Below are 26,396 nucleotides of genomic sequence, written 5' to 3'. Positions count from 1 at the left end.
CTATGTGTGCACTTACAGGTTTCATGTCCACACCCTTACCTATTGATCAGTAGTTGGCTATGGAACTCAGAGATTTCCTGTGACCTCAATTACCAGTCCAGAGTCTGAGGCTATCCGTATGCAGGACAGATTTACGTTTGGCATGCTGGCCCCACATTCCACTGAAATACAAAGTTCCTCCAAGCAATTGGCGTCTCCCATTCTGTCTGTTCAGATGACTGTAGGTCAAGGTCTACTGGCCGCTGGAGAGAGCCACACGGAGTCTCTGGGCCTGCTTTACAGAACACTGAGCAGGTGGCAGGAAGAGTACCAGAGGGTCGTTATTAGTTTTTATGGTAGCTTCTGTTAATAGCTAAAACTCATGAGAATCTGAGAACTACTGTCCTGAGAAAGCAGAATGGGCAGAAGAAACATAACTGATGGCCAGAGTTCACTCCACACGAATCCTTGGTACAAGCCCATCTTGACCTAACACCAGCACCATCTATTTTCAGGTGGTGGAGGTCAAAGCCTACACTCCCATCAAGATAACACAGAATGCTTCTATTACAGTCCTCATCTCAGAGGAGCTGCCCTCACCACATGGTCCTAGCACATCATAAATTTCTAAAGTTAGTATACATTTCTTTCTTTCTTTCTTTCTTTTTTTGTGGTGGGGGTGGGGTTGGGAAGGTCGGGTTTGAGACAGGGTTTCTCTGTGTAGCCCTGGCTGTCCTGGAACTCACTTGGTAGACCAGGTTGATCTTGAACTCAGAGATCCACCTGCCTTGGCCTCTCGAGGAGGACTGGGATCAAAGCCATGCACCACCACTTCCCAGCAATCTCTGAATTTAGTATACATTTTGGATTAGCGTAGGAAGTCTACAGGAAACAGGGTTTAAACTTCATTTGCCAGACATGTGTGACAAGCATCTTTATCTGCGGAGCCAGCCATCTTGCTAGCTCCAGGAAGCAATATAGTGGGATAGGATTTCCTGAGTTGTTGGTCGCACAAATGCCTCTGCCCCTGTGCTTCCTCTGGTGCCAGCTCTATTCTCTCAGTGTCTAGGGTGATGAGCAGTGGCAGATGCCATCCAAAACTTAACATACATGCCAAGAATGGCCACTCCATTTCTCAATATGTGCCAAAAGTGCCATAAAGGGTTGGCTATTCTGTGGTTGCTCCTGGTTGAGATCCATGCAAAATGTGAAGCATTCAGGAAGCTGGTGGGGTGGGACAGAGACTATCCTAGATACTATGAGGCAACCGCAAGGGAGGCTGCTGCAAGTGCCGGCGCCCACGTCCTTGTGACCGTGCAGAGGGTTCACACTGCAGAGGGTAGTAGTGATGAAGGTCTCTGCTCTCTAGCTTTTGATGTTCTTGGGATGAAGCTGTTTATGAGAAGCCAGACGGTGGGGCAGTCTGGAGTCTAGGCCCCCAGGAAGTGGGACGTTCGAGTGGCTGGGCAGTCAAGGACTACTCAGTATAGTTACTGCCACCTTGGAACTGGGCAGTCTATAGTAATAGTAATAAAGGCTGTTAAACCCCTAGAATTGTAGCCCTGAAGATAGCCTTCTGCTGGGGGAGATAGGACAAGACAGGAACCCTGAACCTCAAATGCAACAGCTGTGTCTTTCCTGCTGTTTTGTTTGTTTGTTTGTTTGTTTGTTTCTGGGATGAATGAAGTGATCTTTCATTGTGTGGGAAAAAAAAAAGTTCTGTCTGGACAGTAGTAGTGCAGGCCTTTAATCCCAGCACTTAGGAGGCAGAGGCAGGTAGATCTCTGACTTTGGGGCCAGCCTGGTCTACAGAGCAAGTTCCAGGACAGCAGGGGCTATATAGAGAAACCCTGACTCAAAACAAAGGGAGGGGAGCTAGAGAGATGTCTCAGTGGTTAAGGGCACTGGCTGCTCTTCCAGAAGACCTGGGTTCAATTTGAAGCACCCACATGGTAGTTCACAGTTGTGTCTAATTCCAGTTCTAGGGGACCCAAGAGACACACAGGCAGGCAAAACATCAATGCACACAACACAAAAACAAATCATCTAAAAGAGAGAATGTTTCATTAACAACAAAAACCCACAGGGGGAAAGGGTTCTTTGGCAGGGCAAATACTAAAATTCGAATGATACAGAAAAGATTAGCATGATACACAAATTTGTGTGATTAGCATTCCATATTTTTAAAATAAATGAGAATGAAGGGGCCAGAGAGATGGCTCGGAGCCGGATAATATCAAAGTATGGTTCTGAGCACCCACACTGGGTAGCTCATAATGACCTATCATTCCAGCTCCAGTGAAATCCAAAGTCTTTGCCCTCTTTGGGCACCTGCATTCATCTGTACCTACCTGCATAAAGATATATACACACATATGCATACTTAGGAAGAAAACAAATCTGGGGCTGGAGAGATGGCTCAGTGGTTAAGAGCACTGACTGGTTTTCCAGAGGACCTGAGTTCAAATCCCAGCAACCACAGGTCGGCTCACAACCATCTGTAATAGAACCCAATGGAATATTCTGTTGTGTCTAAAAAAACAGCAGACAGCTACAGTGTACTCATAATAAATAAATCTAAATTTTTTTAAATATTTATTTACTATTTATAAGTGCACTGTAGTTGTCTTCAGACACACTAGAAGAGGGCATCAGATCTCATTACAGATGGTTGTGAAACACCACGAAGTTGCTGGGATTTGAACTCAGGACCTCTGGAAGAGTAGTCAGTGTTCTTTTTTTTTTTTTTTTTTTCCTTTTTTTTCGGAGCTGGGGACGGAACTCAGGGCCTTGCGCTTGCTAGGCAAGCGCTCTACCACTGAGCTAAATCCCCAACCCCAGTAGTCAGTGTTCTTAACCACTGAGCCATCTCTCCAGCCTAAAAAATTCTTTAAGAAAAGAAAGAAAAAAAAAAAGCCAATCAATGTCATATCTTCCCTAGGAGGACAGTGTGGTGAGAGAGGTGACCAGACGAACACCAAATGGTTTTAGGTGGGAGCAGGACCCAGGTGAGACAGGGTGTTGTGGGAGGTGTGAGGTCTCTTGGCAGAAATAGGGCAAAAACAATCACCAACTTCCTAGCATAAATGCCAGTTAGCTCATTGCAATTAGATATAGTCTTGCAACCAGAGAGCTCTTTAAAGAAGGAGCCATCAACTGTAGAATCTCTTGTATACCGTGTGGAAGCATCACCTGTCAATAAAAACCTGAGGGCCTTTTAGCTAAGGCAGGAAATAGGTGCTGGGAGGTCAGGGAGGGAAAGAGGAACTCTGGGATAGAGTGCAGGAAGAGATTCACCCCAAACTCTGAACAGACAGACACATCAAACTCAGGAGAGGTAACCAGCCACGTGACACACAGAGAATACAATAATGTTTTAAACTAGTCAGGGAATGAGTCAAAGCTTATGTCCTAGACATTTATTCATAAATAATTGTCTCAGAGATATTCTACATGCTATATCAGACTGTAAGCAGCTGTATAGAGTCAGCTGCTCAGAGGGAGGGGCTATAACTCTGCCTTCTTAATGGTAATCAATCAACCTCCCTGCTATGTGACACAGGGTCTTGCCAATCAACCCAGACTTGTCTCACTTTCTTTTCTCCTTCTCTTTCTTTTCTTCTTCTCTCCAATGCAAAGTCTTGCTATATTGCTTAGGATAACCTAACTCCTGGGCTCAAGTGGTCCTCCCACCTGCATCAGCCTAATGCTTCAATATCATGTTTAATTTTAACTGTGTGTGTGTGTGTGTGTGTGTGTGTGTGTGTGTGTGTGTGTGTGTGTTCATGTCCTGTATGGGGTTATACATGTACCTGTGAGTTGAGAGGCTTCAATTCCTTGTAGCTGGAGTTATAGACAGCCAGGACAAGCCTGATTTTGTTTCTGGGAATTAAACTCAAGTCCCCTAGAAGAGCAGTACATACTCTTTTAGACACAGAGCCATTCTCCAGCCCCACACTTTTTTTTTTTAAAGATTTATTCATTTATTATATATAAGTACACTGTAGCTGTCTTCAGATACACCAGAAGAGGGCATCAGATCACATTACAGATGGTTGTGAGCCACCATGTGGTTGCTGGAAATTGAACTCAGGACCTCTGGAAGAGCAGTCGGTGCTCTTAACCGCTGAGCCATCTCTCCAGCACCCAGCCCCACACTTTTTAAAGAGTTTCAGAAAGGTTATGAGCTTACCAAATGCAGCAAAAATCTGAAAGGTGTGTGGCTTTAAAAGCTCTGATCTAGGGCTGGAGAGATGGCTCAGTTACAGTGGACTTATATATAATAAATGAATAAAGCTTTAAAAAAAAAAGCTCTGATCTACCTTCCTTACCCATCTAAGCTCAAAGGCAACTACTATGAGAGATGTGGTCCATTAAAAACAAACAAACAGACAAAAAACCTTTATGGCTACTGAGTGATGTCTGGCTATTGCTAGGAAATTCATTTGGTTTTGTTGGGGAACAGGGATCACAGGTAGAATAATCTTAGGATTTAAATTTAAGACAAACAGAGGCCTACATCTTTAATCCTGGGATGTAGTGGATTTCTGAGTTCCAGGACAGTCTGATCTGCAGCTTAAATTCCAGGAGAGACAGAGCTCAAAGAAACCTTGTGGAAGACAGTGACGGAAACAGGGCTAGGCTTGCTTATAGAGCCAGTTATATAACGCACTTGTGGGTCTCATGTCTTCGATGATCTTTGTTTTGATGAGAGAGGCCCAGCTAAGAACTTCTCTTGGCATTCCTCTTGGTCCCTCCTACAATGGCCGAGGCTGTGTCTCTGTTAGGTTGTCACCACTGCTGATTTGTTGGTGTGTCCATGAAGTGGGTGAACCTGTTGCTGTTTTTCATTAATATTTTTTAAAATGTATGTGAGTAAATATTGCTCTCTTCAGAGACACCAGAAGAGGAAATTCGATCCCATTACACCCCAGCTCCGAAAAAAAAAAAAAAAACCCTTAAACTTCTTTTTTTCAGAGCTGAGAACCGAACCCAGGGCCTTGAGCTTACTAGGCAAGCGCTCTACCACTGAGCTAAATCCCCGACCCCTAAACTTCTTTTCCAGTCATTTAAAATTGTCTTTTGTCCAGTGTTAAAAACCAGTCCATACAAGTTTTGTGGACTCAACCAGTTTAATGAAAGATGCCCGGAGCCAAGACGCTGACTTTGAGGAATGTGGGCTCCCTAGTGACAACTGCCTCTGTCCATGCTTGCTTCCTCTCGCCCAAAGGTTAGGTCAACCAGCCCCTAGGTTCAGAGCAGGCACCTGGCTCAGCAGGTTCCCAAGGAGCGCTTACTGGCTAACAACCACAAGCCTGGAGCACCAGCCCTCACTCTAAGTAGCTCAGTGTAGTGTGCCCTCTGCAGGCTTTGGGAGTCTGCTTGGCTTTCTGGCTTGTACTGCGAAGCAGCATGCCAATGGCCACAGTGGGTTGCCAAAACACCAAAGAGGAAGGGGCTCAGGATACCGCCTGAGCAATAGTAGCAGAAGCCTGCAGGACTGCTTGCCAACTGCGTCTAAGTCTCTGCCGTTATTCTCTCTTACTCTTATTCACGCTTGGCTGTAGGAACCACTGGCCTAGAGACGTAGAGACGCCTACAGATTTGCAAGAATTCGGCTCAGAGAAAGCGTGGGGTCACAGCAGGGTCAGGCGGGCAGTCTTGGGGCGCCGGGCTAGCGGCCTCACCCCGTTACCCCGCCCTTGAATGCCATGACCTGAGGCAACGCGAGTCCGGAAGAGATTAGCTCCGGGAGCCCCACCATCTCCTTCAGGTGTTCCCTTCCTCTCCTGCTCCTTAGGTGGGACTCACAGCAGAAGAGTTCCGACCCTCCGAGGTGTGAGTCCAGTGTCTCTGATCTTCCCTGGCCTCTGTGGCTGGGGCGTCTCCATTAATGCCTACAGTAACAGATACAGAACGGTCCGAGACCCATAGCAATAGCACCATTGCTAAAAGATGAGGACTTTTCTAGGATGAAGGTATACCCACCGCGAAAACTTTGTTCCTAGTCTCTTGGTCCAGGAGTTCCGTCCAGTTCCGCCTCCTTAGACTGCTGGACAAATCGCGCCTCCGATGCCAATGGCGTCCCTGCCTCAGCGGCCAATCCAGTGGCCGAGAGCCCCTTGGCCTTCCTAAGTTTCCGTTGTCGAGAAGGAAGGGGTGTGTGTCGCGCCTGCGCAGTTAGTCGCGCCCGCGGCGCGTGGTGATTGCTAGTAGTCCCGAGAGTCACGCTCGAGTACGGTCCACCGAGGGCGCGCGGAGCTTGCAGATCATGTCGTGGCTCTTCGGCATCAAGGGCCCCAAGGGAGAAGGCACAGGGCCTCCGCTGCCCTTGCCGCCCGCCCAACCTGGGGCGGAAAGTGGCGGCGACCGTGGTGCGGGAGATCGGCCATCGCCCAAGGACAAATGGAGCAACTTCGACCCGACGGGCCTGGAGCGTGCGGCCAAAGCGGCGCGCGAGTTGGAGCACTCGCGTGAGTACGCGGGCTGGGCTTGGCGGACCGCGGCCCTGGAAATGGGAGGTTCAACTCGGAGGCACTAGCTGCCTTTGCGACTTTGGTCCTCTTGACATCTTAGCAGCACGGTGGTCGTCTGCACGTATACCTTTCAGGTGACCTGAACGGCCGCTATGAGACATTTGGTCATAGCGGTCCTGCATTTGGGGAGACCCAGATCCTGCCACCCTCTTGCACTTGCGGCTGTCAACACGTAGGATGTAGGTGAGACCCTGTGCCAATGTTGGCCTTAGCTACCGCTGTGCTCTCTTGCCGCCTCCACGTGGTGTAGGCCAAAAGTCACAACCAGATCAGGCGATCCAGTGTCGTGGTAGTTGATAGTAATCTCCCACTTACTAAGGGGAGCATTTTCGAAAGGCGTTTGGTTTTAGCAAGAAGATAGATTTTGTGTTTATTATTGGATGATAGCATTCCACTGTGGAACATGAGGTGAGGGTGTCTGTGAAAGTGGATCCTCTCTGAGACAGGTTTTATCACTGACTGGATCCCAGAGCCCAGGACTTTTTGGTTTGATTTTGACAGTTTGTGCCAAAATGAAACATAAGGTAGATTTTTGCTTATTTTGTTTTGTTGGCTTGTTTTGTTGTTGTTGTTTTTATAAAGACTGTGCAGTCCTGGCTGAGACTCAGGTAGACCAGGCCGTCAGAGAAATCACAGAGATTCACCTGTCACCGCCTCCTGAGTGTTGGGATTAAGGGCATGTGCCACTCTGCCTAGCTAGTTAAAATCTTTTTAAGAGCCTAACATATGGGGCTGGAGAGATGGCTCAATGGCTAAGAGCACTTGTTGCTATTGTAGGGGACCTGTGTTCAATTCTGAGCACCTATATGGCAGCCCAAAACCTTCTGTAACCCCAGTCGCAGGGGTTCCAAGGACCTCTTCTCGCTTCTGAGGGTACCAGGCACGTCCATACTTATATGTGTATGTACAAAATACATATATAAAAATACGTAAAAAAATTTCAAATAGCCTGAAGTGTAGGAGGTGTTGAATAAATTCTGATTGAAGGATGTTGTCATTCTCGATTGTTTTTGTGCATGGATTCTGTTTTTTGAAAGATACAATAGAAAGCTATACTTTTTTTTTTTTTTATTCTTTTTTTTTTTTTCGGAGCTGGGGACCGAACCCAGGGCCTTGTGCTTGCTAGGCAAGTGCTCTACCACTGAGCTAAATCCCCAACCCCTATACTTTAAATAGATATAATATGCAGAGCCTCTGAGAGAGGGTCTGGCACTTGGTGAGTCAATTCTCTGCTCTTGTGGGGCAAAAAAAAAAGTCTTGATCTGGGTGTGGTGGCTGATGCCTTTCATTCCAACCCTTGGGAGGCAGAGACAGACAGATCTCTGAGTCCGAAGCTGGACTGATCTATACAGTGAGTTCCAGGATAGTCAGGGTACTGGCAATGGTCTCTGAGCCCCACTGACTCAAATCTCCATATAGACATTCAAAGATGTGGGACCAGGATCACCTGTCTCTTGAGGCCCAGCAGAGCAAATAATTTTGTAAATGATCTATTATGTTTGCTAGATAATCTCAATGGTTGGGTTGAAATGAGAACAACTGGCTGGTTTTCAAGGCATTTCCAGTGTTAGAAGACTTGACAGATCATCCAATGTCTTGTTACACCGTTAGGTAGGGGACACTTCTTGTTAACTCCTGGGTTGGGAAGATCACTCTTTAGACACACCTAGAATTTCAGAGTTGAATCTTGGCTATTAGTCTCACTAATACAGGCCGTTACAGACTATGGGGAACAGCTGTTCCAGCCCTTCTACTCTTGACTACTCTATCCTGACTACTCTTGTAAGTAAATGCTCTCCAGATGCCTGCACTGGCAGCCCTGGAGCTCTTGCCCAGAACATTCCCTGCCTAGGTTCAGTGCCTGCTTTAACAGAGCTCTCTTTTCTGGGCCAGCAACAACTTCCATGGGTTCTGCATGTCCCTATCCGTGCCCTTTTCTTCTAGGGCAGTCTCAGGTGGGCACTGAACCTGTTCTGAAGTTTACCTGTTCTGACTCATTTCACAAGAAAATGGACTCAGAGGAGGTAGCCCAGCTTGCCAAAGCCACATGAAGAATAAACGGGAACTGGGGGTTGGCCCAGCTTTGTTGCCTGTGACATCTCCGTTCCTTCCTACTATGCTGAGATGAGGCCCCAACGAGTGCTTCTCTCCCCTGCCCTTTCCTGTCAGAGAGACATTGTGTTAAAGGCCCTTGTCATAGTCTGCTCGACTTGGGTTCGAAGCTTACTATTTGAATTGGTGTAGGGCTGTGCCTTGCTGCTGTTTCTCCTCAGGTGTTCATTCTTTTGTCTTCTGTCCTGGTCACTGAAGACCAGAGGGTCTAGAAGGAGATTGGCTTGGAAGGTCCTTCCCAAGTTCTGACACTGTTGCCCTTTGGTACAGTTCATGCCAAACTGCACCTTCTGTCTAAATTGATCCCAAATGTGAAGGCGTTGCCATGGTCATCTAAACCTGTGAAATGTTCAAACCATGCTGTCTCCCATCTTGGGCCATTTTCCCTCCCGATACCCTTATCACTAACAGTTGTAAAGCTCTGACTAACAATGTGATCGTTACGTTCGAAAGTAGCATGAAGAAATTGCAGCTGACTTTGAAGACTTCAAAAATATAAGAAAAGTCATGGGGATAGAATGTAAGGGTTAACAAAAGCAAGACCAGGACATTATTGTATTAAGTATGGGTTTCCTTGGTGATCTTCACTCCCACGGTTTTTGTTGTGTTGTTGTTGTTGTTGTTGTTGTCTTGTTTATTTTTGTGATAAACATTTTTTACAATAAACTATTAGTAATGGAAAACTATCATGAAGACCGCTTTAGAATGTAATAAAGTTTTCCCCACTAAGCATTGACAAACATCAGTGCTCCCTGACACACAAAACTTGTAGAAGATATTTATAACCAAGGTGCATTGTCTGATATCAGATTCTTTCTCATCCTTTTTTGCCTACATATTCTTTTTAAACATCCTTAATGGTTACAGATATAGACACCAGCTAGAGCTCTGCTTCCCTAATTGAAAAATGCCTGACCTGTTATTGTTTCACACCCTGATGCTGGATGAGTGTGCTGGTTTTTCTGATGGGTCTCTTGGCAATGAGATGATCCCCTGGGGGTAGGACTTTGAGCTCTTGCTAAGCTCTTACATGCTCCCCTCCAACCCCCAAAGTTTTATGGCTACTGGGCTGTCCTCAAACTTGCTGTGCAGCTGAGGACGATCTGGGCACCTGATCCTTTGACATCCAACTTCCGAAACTAGGTCACAGGTATGTGACTCTTGATTGTGTGTGGTGCCGGGGAGCCTAGGGCTTTTCACAGGCTGGACGATGTATATACTTACCAGGCTCTCTGTTGGAGATGGGGCAGCAGCTTTGAAAGGAGTGGTTATTGTGAGTATGGACAGGGGTAGGCAATTGAGGCTGGCCGAGAAGGCACATGAATGACCAAAGACTGAGTGTTGTGGTTTCTCACAAAGCCCCTTGGCATGAGTGAGAGCTTCCATTCTTAGTCACACAGATATGTCCGTTGGCAGCATGCTAATTCCCTCTCTCCAACTCCCCTGTACTCTACAGGCCATGCCAAGGAGGCACTGAATCTTGCACAGATGCAGGAGCAGACACTGCAGCTGGAACAACAGTCTAAGCTCAAGGTGAGCTGTGGGCTAGTGCCATGAGGGTGTGAGAGGTCCCGTACACAGATGACTAGACTGTGGATGTGTCCTCCACTCTATGAAGGAATGGGGGGATGTAAGGGCTAGAAGCTGGGCATATATGGCTGTGACCCTGTGGTAGAGAGGTGTCTGAGAGGGAAGTTGTAGGTGAGGAGTGTCTGGATTTAAAGGCAAGGGATCTTTAAATTTTTAGGGTTTTGTTTTGTGATGGGGTCCCCCCCCTTCTCTCTAAGACAGAGTTTCTCTGTATACCCCTGGCTATCCTGGTTTCACTCTATAGATCGGGCTAGCCTCAAAATCAGAGCTCTGTCTGCTGTACCTCGAGTGCTGGGACTATGTATTCCATGTTTCAGGATACCCCTGGCTGAGAGTTTTTCTATGTATCCCAAGCTGGCCTCAGACTCTCAGTGTTCCCTCTGTCTCAGCCTTTTTTTTTTTGGAGCTGGGGACCGAACCCAGGGCCTTGCGCTTCCTAGGCAAGTGCTCTACCACTGAGCTAAATCCCCAACCCCTGTCTCAGCCTCTTAAGTGCTAGGTTACAGGTACATGCCACCATGCCTGATTTTTTTAAATTGTATTTCTCTGTGCTCAGAAGAACCCTTGAAGCTGGACGAGGTCATACACGCCTTTAATCCCAACACTTGGGAGACAGGCAGGTGGACCTTTCGAGTTCCAGGACAGCCAGGGCTACACAGATATCCTACGTCGAAAAGCAAACAACAAAAACCAAAAAGAACACTTGATGCCAGGGATTTCCGTGAGCACAAAACGGGCTCCATCTTTAGTCCTTGATTATTGTACAACATGGTTGTAGCATGAGCTCAGGGTAAGAGGTGAATTACATCCTGATCTCTCTGGGCCTGGTCTTGCCTAGGGCTGTGAGCCCACTTAGGGGTATGCGGGCCTCCTGAAAGTGCCCAGCCTGTCGCATAGACCTGTCGGCATGCCCTTCGATGCTGTCATTGTATAATCTACAGCATGATGGGCTGGGCTGTGAAGGGCGTGAGTCTTACACAGGTTCTCCTGTGTTCCGTAGGAATATGAAGCTGCCGTAGAGCAGCTGAAGAGCGAGCAGATCCGCGTGCAAGCCGAGGAAAGAAGGAAAACCCTGAACGAAGAGACGCGGCAGCACCAGGCTGTAAGTACAGGCATGAGTGGGGGTGAGACGGTGGGATGCCCTCTGGATCTTTCGGTCACTGACTCGCCAAGGGTTTATTGAGTGGTGGCTGTTGTACTGAGACCTAGACCGCTACTGTAAAAATAAAAGACAACAGCCCGAGCCCATGGACTCCTTGGTCCAGAGCCACTGTGTATCCGCGTATTCCTAGAAGGTGGCGGCTCATCTGTAGCTGGCCTCAGCAGCCACTCCAGGGTAGGTCCAGATGGTGTTCTCTGATTCTTCCAGTGGCTTCTCCAGCCAGAGTGGGTCTTTACTTCTGTCCTCTTCCCTAGAGGGCCCAGTACCAGGATAAGCTAGCCCGACAACGCTATGAGGACCAGCTGAAACAACAGGTGAGCAAGGCATACCTCTGAGAGACATGCAGTGTTCTCGCCGTAACATAGGAGACTTTGCAGCTGAGTTTTGGACAAGAATACAAGTGTGGCCGTCCTGGGTGGATTTTCTCAGGCATCCCTGGCGTGTTCATGCTCATGGCCTGTGTGCTCAATGAATGTGCCCAGGAACACGCCTAAATGCAGAGGTGTGCTGTACATGTCGACATGTATACATGTGTATCCAAGCACACATTTATATAAGCCTGTGCGTATAACTTCCTGTGATACTCCCACAGGAGAAGTGCATAGGATTTTTTTTGTAGTTACTCTTGAGGATTCTTGCTAGATGGACACCTGTGTAACTAGCAAGGTCAGTGAATGGTGGAGGACAGGGACCCTGGGCTGTCCAAAACCTAGATAGGCCTCCTTTGATCCATGCTGGCTCCCTGCTATAGGAGCTCGGCAGCTTCAGGCCAATGTTCCTGTTTTGTTTGCTGGGGCATCATAGCTGTTGATCTCAGTAGGCAGAGATCAGAATTCTGTAAGAGCAATAGAGCAGCAGAGCTAGAGGCCCTGGGGGTTTTGGAACCATATTGTGAGCTGCTATAAAGGCTGCTTCTGCCTCAGCAGGTGGGGCAGCTCTGAAGCCAGTCCCTTAATGTGTGCATGTCCTGGGTCTACATCAGATGTGTCCGCAGTGGAGTGTACCAGCTAGAGCCCCAAGAAAGTTGGGATTCCTCAGGTGGGCAGAAGCATTCCTGCTCAGAGCAGCTGCAACTTGTTGGCTTGTTTTTTGTTGTCTTTCTGATTTTCAAAAGCTTTAACTTTCATGTGACTTCTCAGCAACTTCTGAATGAAGAGAATTTAAGGAAACAAGAGGAATCTGTGCAGAAGCAGGAGGCCATACGGCGAGGTAGGCCGTCACCAAGGATGGGTGGCTTTGTTGGACATCTTAGCCCTTAAGAAATGCTCCCAGAGGGCTGGAGAGATGGCTCAGTTGTTAAGAGCACCCGACTACTCTTCCAGAGGTCCTGAGTTCAATTCCCAGCAACCACATGGTGGCTCACAGCCATCTGTAGAGATCCGATGCCCTCTTCTGGTGTATCTGAAGACAGCTACAGTGTACTTATATATAATAAATCTTTAAAAAAAAAAAAAAAAAGAAATGCCCCCAGAGACTCACCGACATCTCAGCTAAGGACTGCATTTATAGCATGTGCTTTGACACCAGGCACAGTGGATGTCTTGGTTTTACAGAACTAACTCTGGCCCTTGAACAGAAAGGTTTGGAACTAGTTGATTTGCATAGGAAAATTGCCCATGTTTAGCTCCTGTGGTAGAACTTCATTCATTAGCAGGCCATCCTGCCACTTTACACATATGTGTCCCAGCAGGGAGAAAGCTTCCTGTCTCAGGAGTCTGTCAGGAAAGGCTTGAGGCAATTTGTTGGTGTTTCTGTACAGTGACAGTTGGCTCATTGCTTGGTGTTTGGTTCTCATGCTGACAAATAGGTATATATTATAGAATCTTGTTACCTTTCTGGTATTCTGATAGTTAGATGTCAGTATAAGTAGGTTTCTGTCTGATTATCCACATTTTTGTTTGTTTTTAAAATACATCATCTGAAAGGTGGTCCAGGCCATTTCAGGGGTCCTCCATCTGCTAGAAGGGCGTGCTGTGATGTGTGGGTTGTTCACTGTAGCACTGTGCTGTCCCTGGTCCAGGCAATGTCTAGGTCTGTGTGTGCATGTCAGCGGTGTGGGCAGAGGCAGCCACAATAAGGGCTGGAGACCACTGTCCCTGCCTTTTTGTTGGACAGCCACTGTGGAGCGAGAGATGGAGCTGCGGCATAAGAATGAGATGTTGCGGGTGGAAGCTGAGGCTCGAGCACGGGCCAAGGCCGATCGAGAGAATGCAGACATCATCCGGGAACAGATTCGACTCAAGGCTGCTGAGCACCGCCAGACCATCTTGGAGTCTATCAGGTAAGGATGCAGCCAAAACTCAGTGCCTGCTGTCCTTGTGGTACCCAGCTCAAGCTAGTGAGTTACCGAAGGTCACTGAAGGGCCTCCATTCTTCTTTATCCTGCAGCTCTTGGACCTGCTCTTAAAATAACAGCTCCACCTTGGTAGACTCGGCTTCTGAGACTGACCTGAGAGACTTAAAGGGCTTCATTGGTTTCTTTTTGACCTTGTCCAGTATCTCTTCTAGAAAGTCATGTGACTTTTCCCCATGCAGGACAGCCGGCACCTTGTTTGGTGAAGGATTCCGTGCCTTTGTGACAGACTGGGACAAAGTGACAGCCACGGTGTGTACTACCATATATCCCTAAGGGTGAGACTAGTGGGCAGCTCTAGGCCGCAGTCTCCAGGGACTTCCCTGTTACCTGCTGGCTGTGGGATACCTGATATCTTGCAGATACACTGGCCAGTGGTGTGGCAGCTCACATTAGGGACATGAGCTATAACAACTGTCTTTAAGAACTGTAGTGAGGGGTTGGGGATTTAGCTCAGTGGTAGAGCGCTTGCCTAGGAAGTGCAAGGCCCTGGGTTCGGTCCCCAGCTCCGGAAAAAAGAACAAAAAAAAAAAAAAAAAAAAAAGAACTCTAGTGAGACATGATAGAATATCTGGGCTCAGGGGTACTTCAGACAATTCAGTCTTACCGTATTCCATTTTGTGTTGGTCTAACAAGGTACCTAAGAAGGTTTATTTGGTGCTGGGAAGTCTGCGTAGTACCACCTAATGACTTCTAGGCCCCACTCTTGAAGGTTTTGCCAACTGCAGCATTGCATAAGACCGAGTATTCATCACATAAATCTTAGAGGGGCAGTTCACATCTAGTCATGGCAGTAGCAGCCTACCTTGAGGCTTCAAACTTCGAATCCAGGCACCGATATAGGAAAATGACTAGAGCTCACTCTCCAGTGTCCTTGGGAGAAGGTAGTGATAACTTTTTTAAAAAATAATTTAATTTTATTTTATGTGCAATGGTGTGAGGGTCTCAGATTAATTAGAACTGGAATTACAAACAGTTGAAAGCTGTCACGTGGGTGCAGGGAACTGAACCCAGGTCCTTGGGGGAGAACAGACAGTGCTCTTAACCACTGAGACATTTCTCCAGCCTTGGGATAACTTTTTTCTGCTTTTTTTTTTTCCTTCTTTCCTTCCTTCCTTCTTTCCTTCCTTCCTTCCTTTCTTCCTTCCCTCCTTCCCTCCTTCCCTCTCCCTCATTCCTTGCTTGAAACAGGCTTTCTCATTATATAGCTCTGATTTACATAGGGCTGGCTGTTTTGGAACTTGCTATGTAGACCAGGCTGTCCTCAAACTCACATAGATCCACCTGCCTTTACCTTCTAAGTGCTGGGATTAAAGGTGTTTGCCATTGCGCCTGGCTGCCTGGCTGCCTGGCATCTTTGACAGTGTATGCCAACTGCACAACTCCATGGGGGAGGAGGTGGTGCAACATAGGAGATGGGCTCTGACGTCTCAGGCTTCCTCAGGGTATCACTGAGGACTTCACGCTAAGTGCAGAGGACACTGTGGTGTAGAGGACACTGTGGTGCAGAGAGCCAGTGCACTGGCTGGCTGTGGTCAGGCATCCAACCATGCTCCAGTATAAGCAACTGTGGGTCCTTAGCTGTTCTTGGGGCAGCGGATGACCTGTGGGGCAGAGGTGCAGCATAGACTGCTGTTTGTCTGTCCCAGGTGGCTGGATTGACACTATTAGCTGTTGGAGTCTATTCTGCCAAGAACGCTACTTCTGTTGCTGGACGGTATATTGAGGCCCGATTGGGAAAGCCGTCCCTGGTGAGAGAGACCTCCCGTATCTCAGTGCTGGAGGCATTGAGGCATCCCATCCAGGTATGGCCACAGTAAGGGTTCAGGGTTCCACATCCTTGCCAGGTCTCTTCCCATATCACAAACAAGTGGTGTGCATTTTCTCTGTGGTTGATTTCCCTTTCGTGCCGGCATTGGTGTTTTCTCAACTGTGCTATATCAATGGGGCCTGTTAATCAGTGTTATCTAGTCATATAACTGTCCCAGGGTGAGCTCTTCATGACCTGAGCTCAGAGTCTGTCCTGCCATAGGAGGTGTGAGTGCAACATGGCATCTAGCTGCCTCCCTAGGCTCAGCTGCTCTCTGCTCTCTCTGACAGGCTTGGTCTCTGGCTTCAGCTGGGTCGCTTCAGATTTTCAGCACAGGTGGTTGGAAAGATAAAAATCTGTAGTAAACAACTGATCAGTCACCCAAGCCCCACAACAGGCACTGTTTTCTCAGCTTTTACAGTCTTGGGCTGTGTAGGGCAGTACTTCATGGTAGCTCATGTCGTGCCAACTATGGTGGTGTCCCCTACCAGGTCAGCAGGCGGCTGGTCAGCAGACCCCAGGATGCGTTGGAGGGCGTCATCCTCAGTGTAAGTTGCTGTGGCAGCTGTGATTTGGGAAGCCCTGTGGGCCCCGGGGAAGTTGAGCTGTTGTGTTTATGTGACCCTTGTGCCTGTAGCTTTGGGACCCTGAAATACATGTTATTGTCAACCAAACCTATATGCAGATACCCCCGTGGGCCAGTCTGGTATTCTACACTGGTAGGCTGCAGTAGAATGCCTGTGGTCCTTCCATGCCCTAAGGCTGTCTGTAGGCTGGGAGACCAGGTTCCCCAAACCTCATCTTGCTCTGGCAGCCTAGCCTGGAGGCACGGGTCCGAGATATTGCCATCGCAACAAGAAATACCAAGAAGAACAAAAGCCTGTACAGAAACGTTCTGATGTATGGGCCACCAGGGACTGGCAAGACACTATTTGCTAAGGTAAAAATTCCTGGCTGTGAAGGCGGGACTGGGTTCTGCTAGGCATCTCAGCCTTGGGCAGCCTCTGTCACTGGTTCTTAGAGCACTGCAGTGCATTCAGGGGCACCAGCTCTGATGGTGGGGGACTGTCTGTGCTAGGCAGGGTTGGCTGGTGGAGCTGTAGGGTTGGGACTCTGGAGGGAACATCTGCTCTGTTTCCCCACCCCTCTCTGCCCAGAAACTCGCACTGCATTCAGGCATGGACTACGCCATCATGACAGGCGGGGACGTGGCCCCCATGGGGCGGGAGGGTGTGACTGCCATGCACAAGGTCTTCGACTGGGCAAGCACCAGCAGACGAGGGTGAGCATGTAACCCTATGTACATAGGTTTCTACTCCTAGGGACCCACCAGGCACCTAGCTAAGGCCCTGATGTTTCCCTACTTTCCTGTCCTTGACGTTGTATGGGAGTCCATGGGTAGCCTCTTCTGAAGACAACTAGGGATGAGTGCTTACACTGAAGGGTCCATTAGAGAAAATGTCATGCTGAGGGTAGACAGAAGGCTTCTGGTACTAGGGTGCTGCCAATCAGATATACTTACTGCCAGGAGTGAAGAGCTAGCTCAAATGGGGAAGGGAATAGTCCTAGGTCTCCTTGACTATGTTGGACCCTCTGAGAGTTGGCTGAGAATGTCACTTCAACCCATGCAGTGTGTGTGGCCAGAGGTCCCTGGCATTGCTACTATGCTGTGGTATGTCCTTTCCTTTGGTCTCTGCCATTTCACCCTGAATAACCACTTCTTTCTGATGCTGAACACAGGCGTCTCAGCTCTTACTCTGACTAGCCTTGAGTGAGACCTGGGGGCAGGAGAAGCATGTGCCATTTGAGCTGCAGTTGGGCTTTAGTATGGGGATCCTGGAGGCTGTGAGCTCTGTTTTTACTGGGCCAGCATGACCTATGCTCTTGCTGGGGGGCAGCTTCTCTCAGAGATATGCTCTGTACTTCCTGTTGCTTCTGGGACCTTCCTGATGTTGGCTTGCGGCATTCAAGCATCCCCTTGACTGACCACTCTCTGGTTCACAGCCTCCTGCTCTTTGTGGATGAAGCAGATGCCTTCCTCAGGAAGCGAGCAACTGTGAGTGTTCTGGAATCCTGTCTGTCTTTGGGAACTGGTCAGAGCCGGGTGCTCTAGGCCAATCTAGCAGAGGACCAGCCTAGAGGTTGCTATGCCCGGAGCACAGAAAGGCTAGGCCTTTGTGCTGTACACGCTGAGGCTGCACACGCTGAGGCTGTACACACTGAGGCTGCACATGCTGAGGCTGTGCACGCTGAGGCTGCTGTTTAGTTGCTTTTCCTTCTAAGTGTGGGAAGTTTGTGGTAGAACCAGGGTCTTGGGGATGCCTAAGGTAACATGTCCCCCTCATACACCACACCTGCCCTCTATAGTGATTCTGAATCAGCAAGAATCCAGGGTTTGGTTGTCAGGTCAGGCTTGTGTTCCTAGCCCCTGCCTTTCCCTCCCAGCAGTGTCTCCTGTGGACACTTTAACTTGGCCGTGTGCAGAACTGCTGCTCAGGCTAGAGAATGATGCTGAATGAATGTTTTCTTTCTGTAGGAAAAGATAAGTGAAGACCTCAGGGCTACTCTGAATGCATTCCTACACAGGACAGGACAACACAGTAATAAGTAAGTACAGCCCTGCCCCTCGCTCTCTGTGCAGAGTACTTCTGGGCATCGTTACTTCTTGGTCCTCACAAGGGAGCTAAGGCATAACTGACACACCATCATGTATGCGGTGGGCCACTGTCTGAGCCCACTGTCTTCATGTTTCTACCTGCGAAGGGCTCTTAAAGGCCCATTTCAGAAAGGCAATAATGAGATCTGAGAAAGTCAGCTGGGTTAGTCCCTGTCAACAAGGCCACCCAGTTTGAACATTGCCTCATGCCTTTGACATCCAGCTGTGCACGTGCGGCTGAGCCAAGACTTCTGTTACTGAATGTGTCTTAAGACTGTTTGCAGGGCACTAGCACCTAGGCCTGAGCCCAGAGAGCATTTGCTCTTCCTGGGAGCTGATCCCAAGTGTCATGTGGTGAAAGAATGGGGCCTTGGTCTTTATCTGTGGGACTGGGACTGGGACTGGGGTAACATCTAGGCCTTGACAGAGACCCCAGTAAGAGTTGGCTCCCAGGATTTTGTCCAAAAGCCATTGGCAGGGTCAGTGCCTATGGTCAGATAAGCTTCTCTCATCCAAATGCCCTAATTCTTCTGTTCTTAGCTTGGTCATCATTAGGGTAGGACCCAGCCTTTTAGTAAGTATGTGGCCATTTTACACAAACATCCCCTTACTCACTGTGGTCATGGCCTGGCCCAGGGCTGTTGGGAGAAAGTGATTTGAGGGCAACAACAGAACCTGAGGATACTGGCAACCTTTCTCGTAGTTGTAGCGATGGCCTGGTAGGCCTGGGCTTTCCTGAGTTAAAAAGCTGTCAGGGGCGACAGGCACATCTCAGTGATTGAACACTTGCCCAGCAGCCTTGAATTTCTGGATTCAAACCCCATCTCTCAAAAACCAAACAAACATGGAAGGGAAGGGAACAAGGAAAGGGAGAGCTGCCAGGTCACATCCGCCTATCAGATTTACCTGAGGAGCCATAGGAGACCCTTCAGCCCGAGTGACTCGTGATTGGACAAACCCTCAGCGTGCACTTTGTGGCTGCAGGTTCATGCTGGTCCTGGCCAGTAACCAGCCTGAGCAGTTCGATTGGGCCATCAATGACCGCATTGACGAGATGGTCTGCTTTGCCCTGCCACAGCGGGAGGAGCGGGAGCGCCTGGTGAGAATGTATTTTGACAAGTATGTCCTTAAGCCGGCCACAGAAGGAAAGCAGTAAGTGTCCAGCCCCGTGGGGTTCCCCTTACTGACCTGGAACCTGTCTGAGTGCTTCATTGCTTCATTTCCCTGGGGTTTAGGCTGTCTGTGAGGGGTCTCATGCTCACATGTGCCCTGGCAAAGGTGGTTCTGTCATGTCAGCCCTTCTCTTACTGCTCTTTATGGGAGGACTGCGGCAAGCCTGCCCCAACAGCCCATTCCCACATTTTAAGTGCCTGAGTGATGAACCCTAGGTGTCAGGAGAATGCGGTGCCCTCCACATGGTACCCACATTGACTGAGCCACTGTAGCAGGTTTGGAGGTTGCAGTTACCACCCTCGGCCCTGACTAAGTGTGGCATGGCTTTCTCCTGTCCAGCTGCATACCTGCCCTGCCACTCCTTGAAGCTGCTCTGCAGCTGTGTAGGGACAGGGAGGAGCTGCACTCTAATGAGGAGGCCTAGGTTCAGGCCCGCACTGCTGTACACTTCCCATACCTCCCCTCAGCAGAGGCCGCTCTGCTCTCCCCTCAGCAGAGGCCGCTCTGCTCTCCCCTCAGCAGAGGCTGCTCTGCTTTCAGCCGTCTCCTGGGGCCCAGGCTCCATGGCACTCAGACTCCACGTCCTGACCTGAATCCCTCCCACTGCCTGTTGCCTTTTATGTTCTGGAGAAAACATGGCTTGGCCCTGCTGTTTCCTATGGGCCCATCCTCCACCCTGCTGGTCAAGTCCCCTGCCTCCCGCCAGCCTCAGGTCCCAGGCCCAGCTTAGGCATGCAGCCTCTATTCATGTTTTGTGTGTTTCCGTAGCTCTTGGTCAGATGTCATTGCTGGGAGTTTGGGTTCAGGGCTCTTAGCTATTAGCTGTTGTATTTCTTACCTGGAGGTCTACCTGCTCCCTTACAATTTCATCATTGGCTGAGCATTTAATTGTACCTGCTCTCTGGGTGCTGAGTGTGTAGTTGTGGGCTGGGTCTAGTAAGTAGGCGTGAAGGCAGATTGGGAGAGTATAGCTCCATCTGCCAGCCCTGCCTGGCTCCAACCTGCCATCTCCTGCGGGTCAGGAAGGAAGGCTGAGGATATCCGGCAAAGTTTACCTCATCCAACTACGTCTGTACAAAAAAGCCCACCCACTAATGGTGCCCAGTTCAGGTAGAAGCATCTGATACGGTGTGATCTTGGGCAGCTTTGCTCTCCAATCTCCCCAGCCCCCTTTGTGTAGAGCCATGGCAGCCCAGACCCACTTGGGAACTTTTCCTCCAGACGCTTGAAGGTGGCCCAGTTTGACTACGGAAAGAAGTGCTCAGAGGTCGCCCAGCTGACGGCGGGAATGTCAGGCCGGGAGATAGCTCAGCTTGCCGTGGCATGGCAGGTGAGTTCAGATCCTAGAACCCAGCCCACTCTGAAGTCTTGTCCTACTCTTCTCGTCGTTGTGAGTTGTATGTCGAAGGATGTTCCAAGCATGAATAGACATGTGCCCCTGGGTTTTCCTGAGACTACCTCAAGAGCTAATGAGTCACTCATGGGAGGATGGGGTGACACTATCACTAGCCCAGCATGTTCTGGCCCAAGTCTGGAGCCCTGTCGTAGGCTTAGGGGGAATGTCAGGTGCTAGGGCGGATGCGCAGAGTCTCTGGGGACATCTAGGGGCTGCTGCTTTCGGTTTCTGTCAGACAACTGCAGACAAGTTCAGATCAATGGCTGTGTACTTCTTGGGTATTTGGTTTTTTTTTTTAGGACATGTGCATGTTAACGTTGGGCAAGAGGGCAGGCACGTTCCTCCTGAAACTAGACAAGGGTGTTGTTGGCTCAAGGCATAGGCCACAGTGGCCTATTGTCATTCCCTAAAATCGTGTGTGGTTTTTGGTCTTGTGGCAGGTGATTTAGGAATTTTAATTCTTTTTTTTTTTTTTTCTTTTCATTTTTTCGGAGCTGAGGACCGAACCCAGGGCCTTGCGCTTGCTAGGCAAGTGCTCTACCGCTGAGCTAAATCCCCAACCCCAGGAATTTTAGCCTCCAGTATGGTCAAGAAAAGTCATGTTGATAGGATGGAGGGTGCTATGGACATCTCAGACTTCGTGCCAACTTTCTCTAACCAAATGACAGCCTAGCCACTTAAACTTGGCAGTGCTATTCTAGCACTGCATAGGACAGTCCTATTTAGCTTTGGATTTTTTCTTTCTTTCTTTTTTTTTTTTTCTCGGAGCTGGGGACCAAACCCAGGGCCTTGCGCTTGCTAGGCAAGTCCTCTACCCCTGAGCTAAATCCCCAACCCCTTAGCTTTGGATTTTGTGGCTACTAGGTACAGTAGGACATATAAGCTAGCTTAGCTGCTGCAACTTACATCTCAGAGGCAGCACCCTGTGGTCAAGGGCTCTGCTCTGCCCTTGCTCAGGGTCTGTTCCTACAACCGATGGTGGAGAACAGGGAGATTGGCACAGTACAGGGGGTTTGCTTAAAAACCTAGAGGTTGTCTTTCCACATTTCTGGAAACTGAAGTACAAAGACTAGTAGCTATGTGGTCAGACCTTGAAGAAGGCTCTTTCCTGGCTAATAGAGGTCAAGGTTTTGCTGGGTCTTCATATGATACACAGCATCTGTGAGCTTTTTTGTCTTGTGCATGAATTCCAAGGAATCAGGGATTCTTTCTGTGCCCTCATTTCATCGAACTTACTTCCTCTGAAGGATGATCTCTAAATATATACTATGAGGATCTCAGACCTTTGGTGTGTTAAATATCACGGTGCAATACACTGAGCTTGTCCCAGCAGGTTACCTGGCTCACAAACTTTTCACCAAGATGGCTCACCTCTCTCGCTTTAGTGTATTGTCAGAGGAGCCACAGAGCAAGGAAGGCTTTACAAGGGAGAGCTAGCTGGGCATGTTCCCTGAGGGTCCTGGCAGTTGGTCAGAGTGACTGACTCTGGCAGGTTCATCTAGTCTGTCCTCTGGAGAGGAACAGGAACTACAGGAGAACTGCCCAAGGTGCTGCCTAGGTCCTGCCAGCCATGGAATAACACAGACCTGGATGCTGTTGCCTTTTACCCTAATCCCCAAAGGACTCCTGCATACGCACACCACACAGATCCTTCCTTGCAGCCTCTATCTTCCATGCATCTCAGGATAACACAAGTTCCTGCCTTTGCAATATCCTTTCTAGGAATTTGCTGTGTACATGTACACACACACACACACACACACACACACCCTTTAACATAGAGTACTACCTTAACCACCTTGTTTTTGTTTTTCTGGGTAGTTCTGGCTATCCTAGAACTCTCTAGAACAGGCTGGCCTTAAAGGTGTGCATCACCATACCTGTTTTGTTTGTTTGTTTGTTTGTTTGTTTGTTTGTTTGTTTTTGTTATGTGGGGTGTTTTTGTTTGCATATATGTCTGCATACCATGTGAGAGTCTGGTGCCTGGAGAAGTCAATAAAGGATGTGAGAGGCCCTGGGATTGGAGTTATAGATGAGGTTGTGGGCCACAAAGTGGGAGCAGGGGACTTGACCCTGGGTCCTTTGGAAGAACATCCAGTGCTGTTAACACTGTCCTCTTTCAGCCTTGAAGTTGTGGAGTTTTAGTTTTCGAACTGAAGGGGCTATTCTCCTTGCATAGTGTTGATATTAACCTCTTACCAGATTTGTGATTCACAAATGTTTTCTTCCGTTGGATAGATTGTCTTTTCATTCTCATTTGGTTGTTGTGGAACTTGGTGTGGAGACCAGGCCAGCTACAAATTCATAGGGAACCATCTGCTTCTGTCCTGTGTACAAAGCTTTTACATTGATAGAGTCTGATTTACCTATTTTCTTATTGTTGTCTGTCATGTCCTGTTTAAGAAACCATTACCAAGCAGAATATGATGGCACACACCTGTGATCCCCAGTACTTTGGAAGCCGAGCCAAAGGATTGCAAGTTCAAGATCAGCCTGGGTGACACAATGAAATCCTATCTTAGCATTTAAAACTGAAGTGAGGCTGGGATGTAGGGTGATAGGAATGTCTGCCTACAATGTGCATTCCTGGGCTTAATGCCCTGCATTACAGAAAATGAGAAATACTGAAGTATTTGATGGTGTGCCCTTGGTGGGGAGGGCCACATGTGCTTTTGTTTGTTGAGACATGGTCTCTATCCAAGCTGGCCTTGAATTCTCTTAAAACTCTCCTGCCTCAGTCTCCCAAGTGTTGAGATTACAGATGTGTCCCACTGGGCTGGTCTCACTGACTGGGCTGGCCTGCAGCTCTCAGGGCTTAGGCATCAGGTTCTGATTGAGGACTTTGCAACCCTGCTCATCAGGACTGCTGGTCTGTGCTGTCTTCATCTGGCTTTGATGTCAGGGGGGTGGTGATAGTGTGGGGGATAATAGTGCTTCTCTCCCTTCCCTTCATAGTTGAGGGTTTGAGGAAGATCAAGACTATTTCTTGAAATATCTTAAGATTTTTTTTTATTGTATGAGTATGTGTAATATGTCGTATGTATTTTATGTGTATGCATGAGTGCCTGTATATGTTTATGTGCACTATGTGCATGTCTGGTGCCCATGAAGGCTAGATGACGATATGCGGCTGGTACACACCTTTATATCCAGCAGGGGCAGAAGCAGGCAGATCTGTATGAGTCTGCAGTCAGCCTAGTCTACATAGCAAGTTCCAAGCCAGCCAGTTTTATAGAGAGACCCTGTCTTAAAACAAAATACGAAAGAGTACATTGATCCCCCTGAAGTTACAGGTACTTGTGAGCCACTAGTGTTGGTGCTAGAAACCGAACCTGGGTCTTTGTCAGAGCAGTAAGTGGTGTTAACTACTGACCTCCTGTTTACTCATTTTTGAACTGGGGTCTTACAATGTTGCTTAGCTTGGCTTTGAACCTCACAGTCAAGCAATCCTACCTCAGCTTCATGAGAAGCTGGTAGTACAGGCGAACCACTATACGTGCTTAAACTTAAGGCATTTGAACAGTTTTAGATTTACAGAAAGTTGCAGGATAGAGCAGAGATGCTCGTCTCTGGCAGGCTGTGAGTCTGGCAGGCTGTGAGTCTTGCTGTTCCACAGCACTGCTTTCCCCCACCTTGGCTTGCTTGTAACCCAGGGTCCAGCCCAGGATACCCACAGCATGCGCCTCATGTCTGTCTTATGTGTTCCACCTGACCTGAGCTCCTAGGCTAGCTGGTGGGTGAGCTCTCCTCTGCTAGGCCTTCGGCAAGGTATAGCCACTTAGAGAAAGCTGCCACCCAGCCCAGCCAGCCAGGGCTCCCGGTGTATCTGCCACCTTGCTTTTGGCCTTGGGTGAGCTCAAGCTGGCCAAGAGTATCCTTGGCTTCCACCACCTCTCAGAGTTGGTGGTCTGGTTCTAGGGTCAAGACCTCCTCCTCAGTGAACCATAGGGCCCTAGGTCTTCTGTCCCTGGTTTTCCTGCTTATGCAGAGGACACAGAATACCATTATGGTCATCTTCTCCCAGGTGACAGTGTCTTGGCAGAACTGTTAAATATGACTCTGCGTCCTGTTCCTTTACAGTGTGTCCTAGTGCTCTGGGTGGAAAATCCTCTGCCTGGAATGTTCCCTCTATTGCATTCAGCTTTCTCTATACCTTTTGCTGATGCCTTTCCTAGCATGCTCTGCTTCATGCAGAAAACCAGCAGGAGCATGGTCTCAACCACCTGTGAGCTCTGGTCCCTTTATAGTGTCTAAAGGGTGCAACTTGACCAGTTCAAACTCCTGCTGGCTAGTCCTGGAGTGCCATCCTCGGGGAGGATAAAGAAGTGAGGGGGCCATTGTCATCCAGTGGGAGTACATGTAAAAAGGAGCAACTTGTCCAGAGAGGACCACTTGGCTCTGATTGGAGAAACCTCACACTAACATCATACACCCCAGGATGGGGGCCTGGCAGCAGCAGCCACTGTTCAGGGGGCCTGTAGGGTATACAAGTGTGTAGGGTATACAAGTGTGTAGGGTACACAACTGTGTAGGGTACACAACTGTGTAGTCTGGCCTGAGTGGTTGCTATGTGACCTGGTGTACGCACACCTGATCTGGGAAGTGGAGCCGGAATAACTTAGGGGCTTATGAGGGTTTTGCATTCTGTGTCCTGCTCAGAGGGAGTTACCTTTATGTATACAGAGGGGAAACTGCTCTGTTCAGGCTTTCTGTTTTAGAAAGTTATTGAGAAATTTAACAGCACTGGGCTATGGGCCCACTAGTGCGCTCAGGTGTGCCTGTGTGCTAGTGCCTAAGGTGGCCTCTGGGTCTAGATTGAGGGCCTTGGCTCCCTGGGTAAGCAACTAGCCTTCTTTCCTCTGCACCCTCTCTCTGCCAGGCCATGGCATATTCGTCTGAGGATGGGGTCCTCACGGAGGCTATGATGGATGCCCGTGTGCAGGATGCTGTCCAGCAGCACCAGCAGAAGATGCAGTGGCTTAAAGTAGAGAGACCTGACTCTGAGGCCAGCAAGCCACCACATCCGTCACTCCTCAGCTGCTGAGCTGGACCTGGACACCTCGTACACCTAACGGGACAGCCAGTCTCTATGACCACACTTACTGCTCCTCCCTTTCCTGTCTTCTTTGACCTCTGTAAGAGGCCATCATTGCCCCAAATGCCTCTGCCGAGCTGTGGGGTGCTGGAGGTGTCAGCTTCTCTGCCTCCCACACCTCCTAGTCTGTCTCTCTGCGTGCTGGCAGAGGGAAGCATCTGCCTTTCTGTACCTCAGACTGGCGAGACGCGTCTACAAGCCCAGAGCAGAGAGCACGCAGAGCGCCGTACCACAAGCCAGTGGCTATGCCAGCAGGACTGGGGCCTTCAGGGACCAGGCTAAAGGAACAGAGGGCCCTCTGCGTCCTGGACATTACTCCTACCGTACACACATCTGTGCCAAGAATTGGCCCAGTCCTTACTTGGTAGAGTGGATCTGGTGCTAGACAGCCTTGGCTGGTGGCATCCGAGAATCAGAGCTACCGCCATCCCCTTGACTGGATCTGGGCCTTTTAAATCCAGAATCTAATAAAACTGTGACTGATTTGCTGTTTTTGCTTGTTGGCTAAGGTGGGGGTCTAGATGAAGGGACCTC

At 48.9% G+C, this 26,396-nt stretch overlaps 1 protein-coding gene, 1 long non-coding RNA gene and 1 pseudogene across 5 annotated transcripts; 2 read left to right on the top strand and 1 right to left on the bottom strand.

Annotated features, from left to right (window-relative positions):
* The first annotated feature begins 2,074 nt into the window (after window positions 1-2,074).
* On the top strand, window positions 2,075-2,164 carry LOC148006202 (U6 spliceosomal RNA; annotated as a pseudogene).
* Window positions 2,165-5,092: 2,928 nt separating this feature from the next.
* On the bottom strand, window positions 5,093-6,062 carry Atad3aos (ATPase family, AAA domain containing 3A, opposite strand). The gene is given in 2 exon segments (NR_132632.1): window positions 5,093-5,876; window positions 5,968-6,062. It is a non-coding gene; the product is annotated as an ATPase family, AAA domain containing 3A, opposite strand (long non-coding RNA).
* Window positions 6,063-6,161: 99 nt separating this feature from the next.
* On the top strand, window positions 6,162-26,346 carry Atad3a (ATPase family, AAA domain containing 3A). Of its 4 annotated transcripts, none has more exons than XR_015619586.1 (16): window positions 6,162-6,452; window positions 10,084-10,160; window positions 11,218-11,319; window positions 11,634-11,693; window positions 12,519-12,588; window positions 13,495-13,660; window positions 13,915-13,984; window positions 15,382-15,537; window positions 16,034-16,090; window positions 16,357-16,482; window positions 16,700-16,824; window positions 17,547-17,598; window positions 18,079-18,149; window positions 19,183-19,297; window positions 20,593-20,701; window positions 25,647-26,346. XR_015619586.1 is itself a non-coding variant. In NM_001034922.1 (16 exons), the coding sequence occupies exons 1-16, from the start codon at window positions 6,251-6,253 to the stop codon at window positions 25,809-25,811; spliced, it is 1,776 nt and encodes a 591-aa protein (NP_001030094.1). In that variant the 5' UTR covers window positions 6,204-6,250; the 3' UTR covers window positions 25,812-26,346. The 4 variants fall into 4 exon arrangements, 2 of the variants coding, with proteins under 2 accessions (NP_001030094.1, XP_087404668.1); NM_001034922.1 differs by having other exon boundaries at window positions 6,204-6,452; window positions 19,183-19,350; XR_015619587.1 differs by lacking the exons at window positions 6,162-6,452; window positions 10,084-10,160; window positions 11,218-11,319; window positions 11,634-11,693 and adding an exon at window positions 12,303-12,417.
* Window positions 26,347-26,396: the final 50 nt, after the last annotated feature.

Source organism: Rattus norvegicus, chromosome 5 (genome assembly GCF_021556685.1).
Source record: "Rattus norvegicus strain SHRSP/BbbUtx chromosome 5, alternate assembly SHRSP_T2T, whole genome shotgun sequence".
Lineage (NCBI taxonomy): Eukaryota > Metazoa > Chordata > Mammalia > Rodentia > Muridae > Rattus > Rattus norvegicus.
The sequence above is the reverse complement of the archived record's forward strand: the minus strand, read 5'-3'. Positions and strand labels throughout refer to the sequence as shown.

Coding starts and splice junctions, on each gene's coding strand:
- Atad3a (NM_001034922.1), top strand. CDS start 6,251: ATGTCGTGGCTCTTCGGCATCAAGGGCCCCAAGGGAGAAGGCACAGGG. Junction 11,694..12,518: donor AGGACCAGCTGAAACAACAG/GTGAGCAAGGCA, acceptor GTGACTTCTCAG/CAACTTCTGAATGAAGAGAA. Junction 18,150..19,182: donor ACAGGACAACACAGTAATAA/GTAAGTACAGCC, acceptor TTGTGGCTGCAG/GTTCATGCTGGTCCTGGCCA.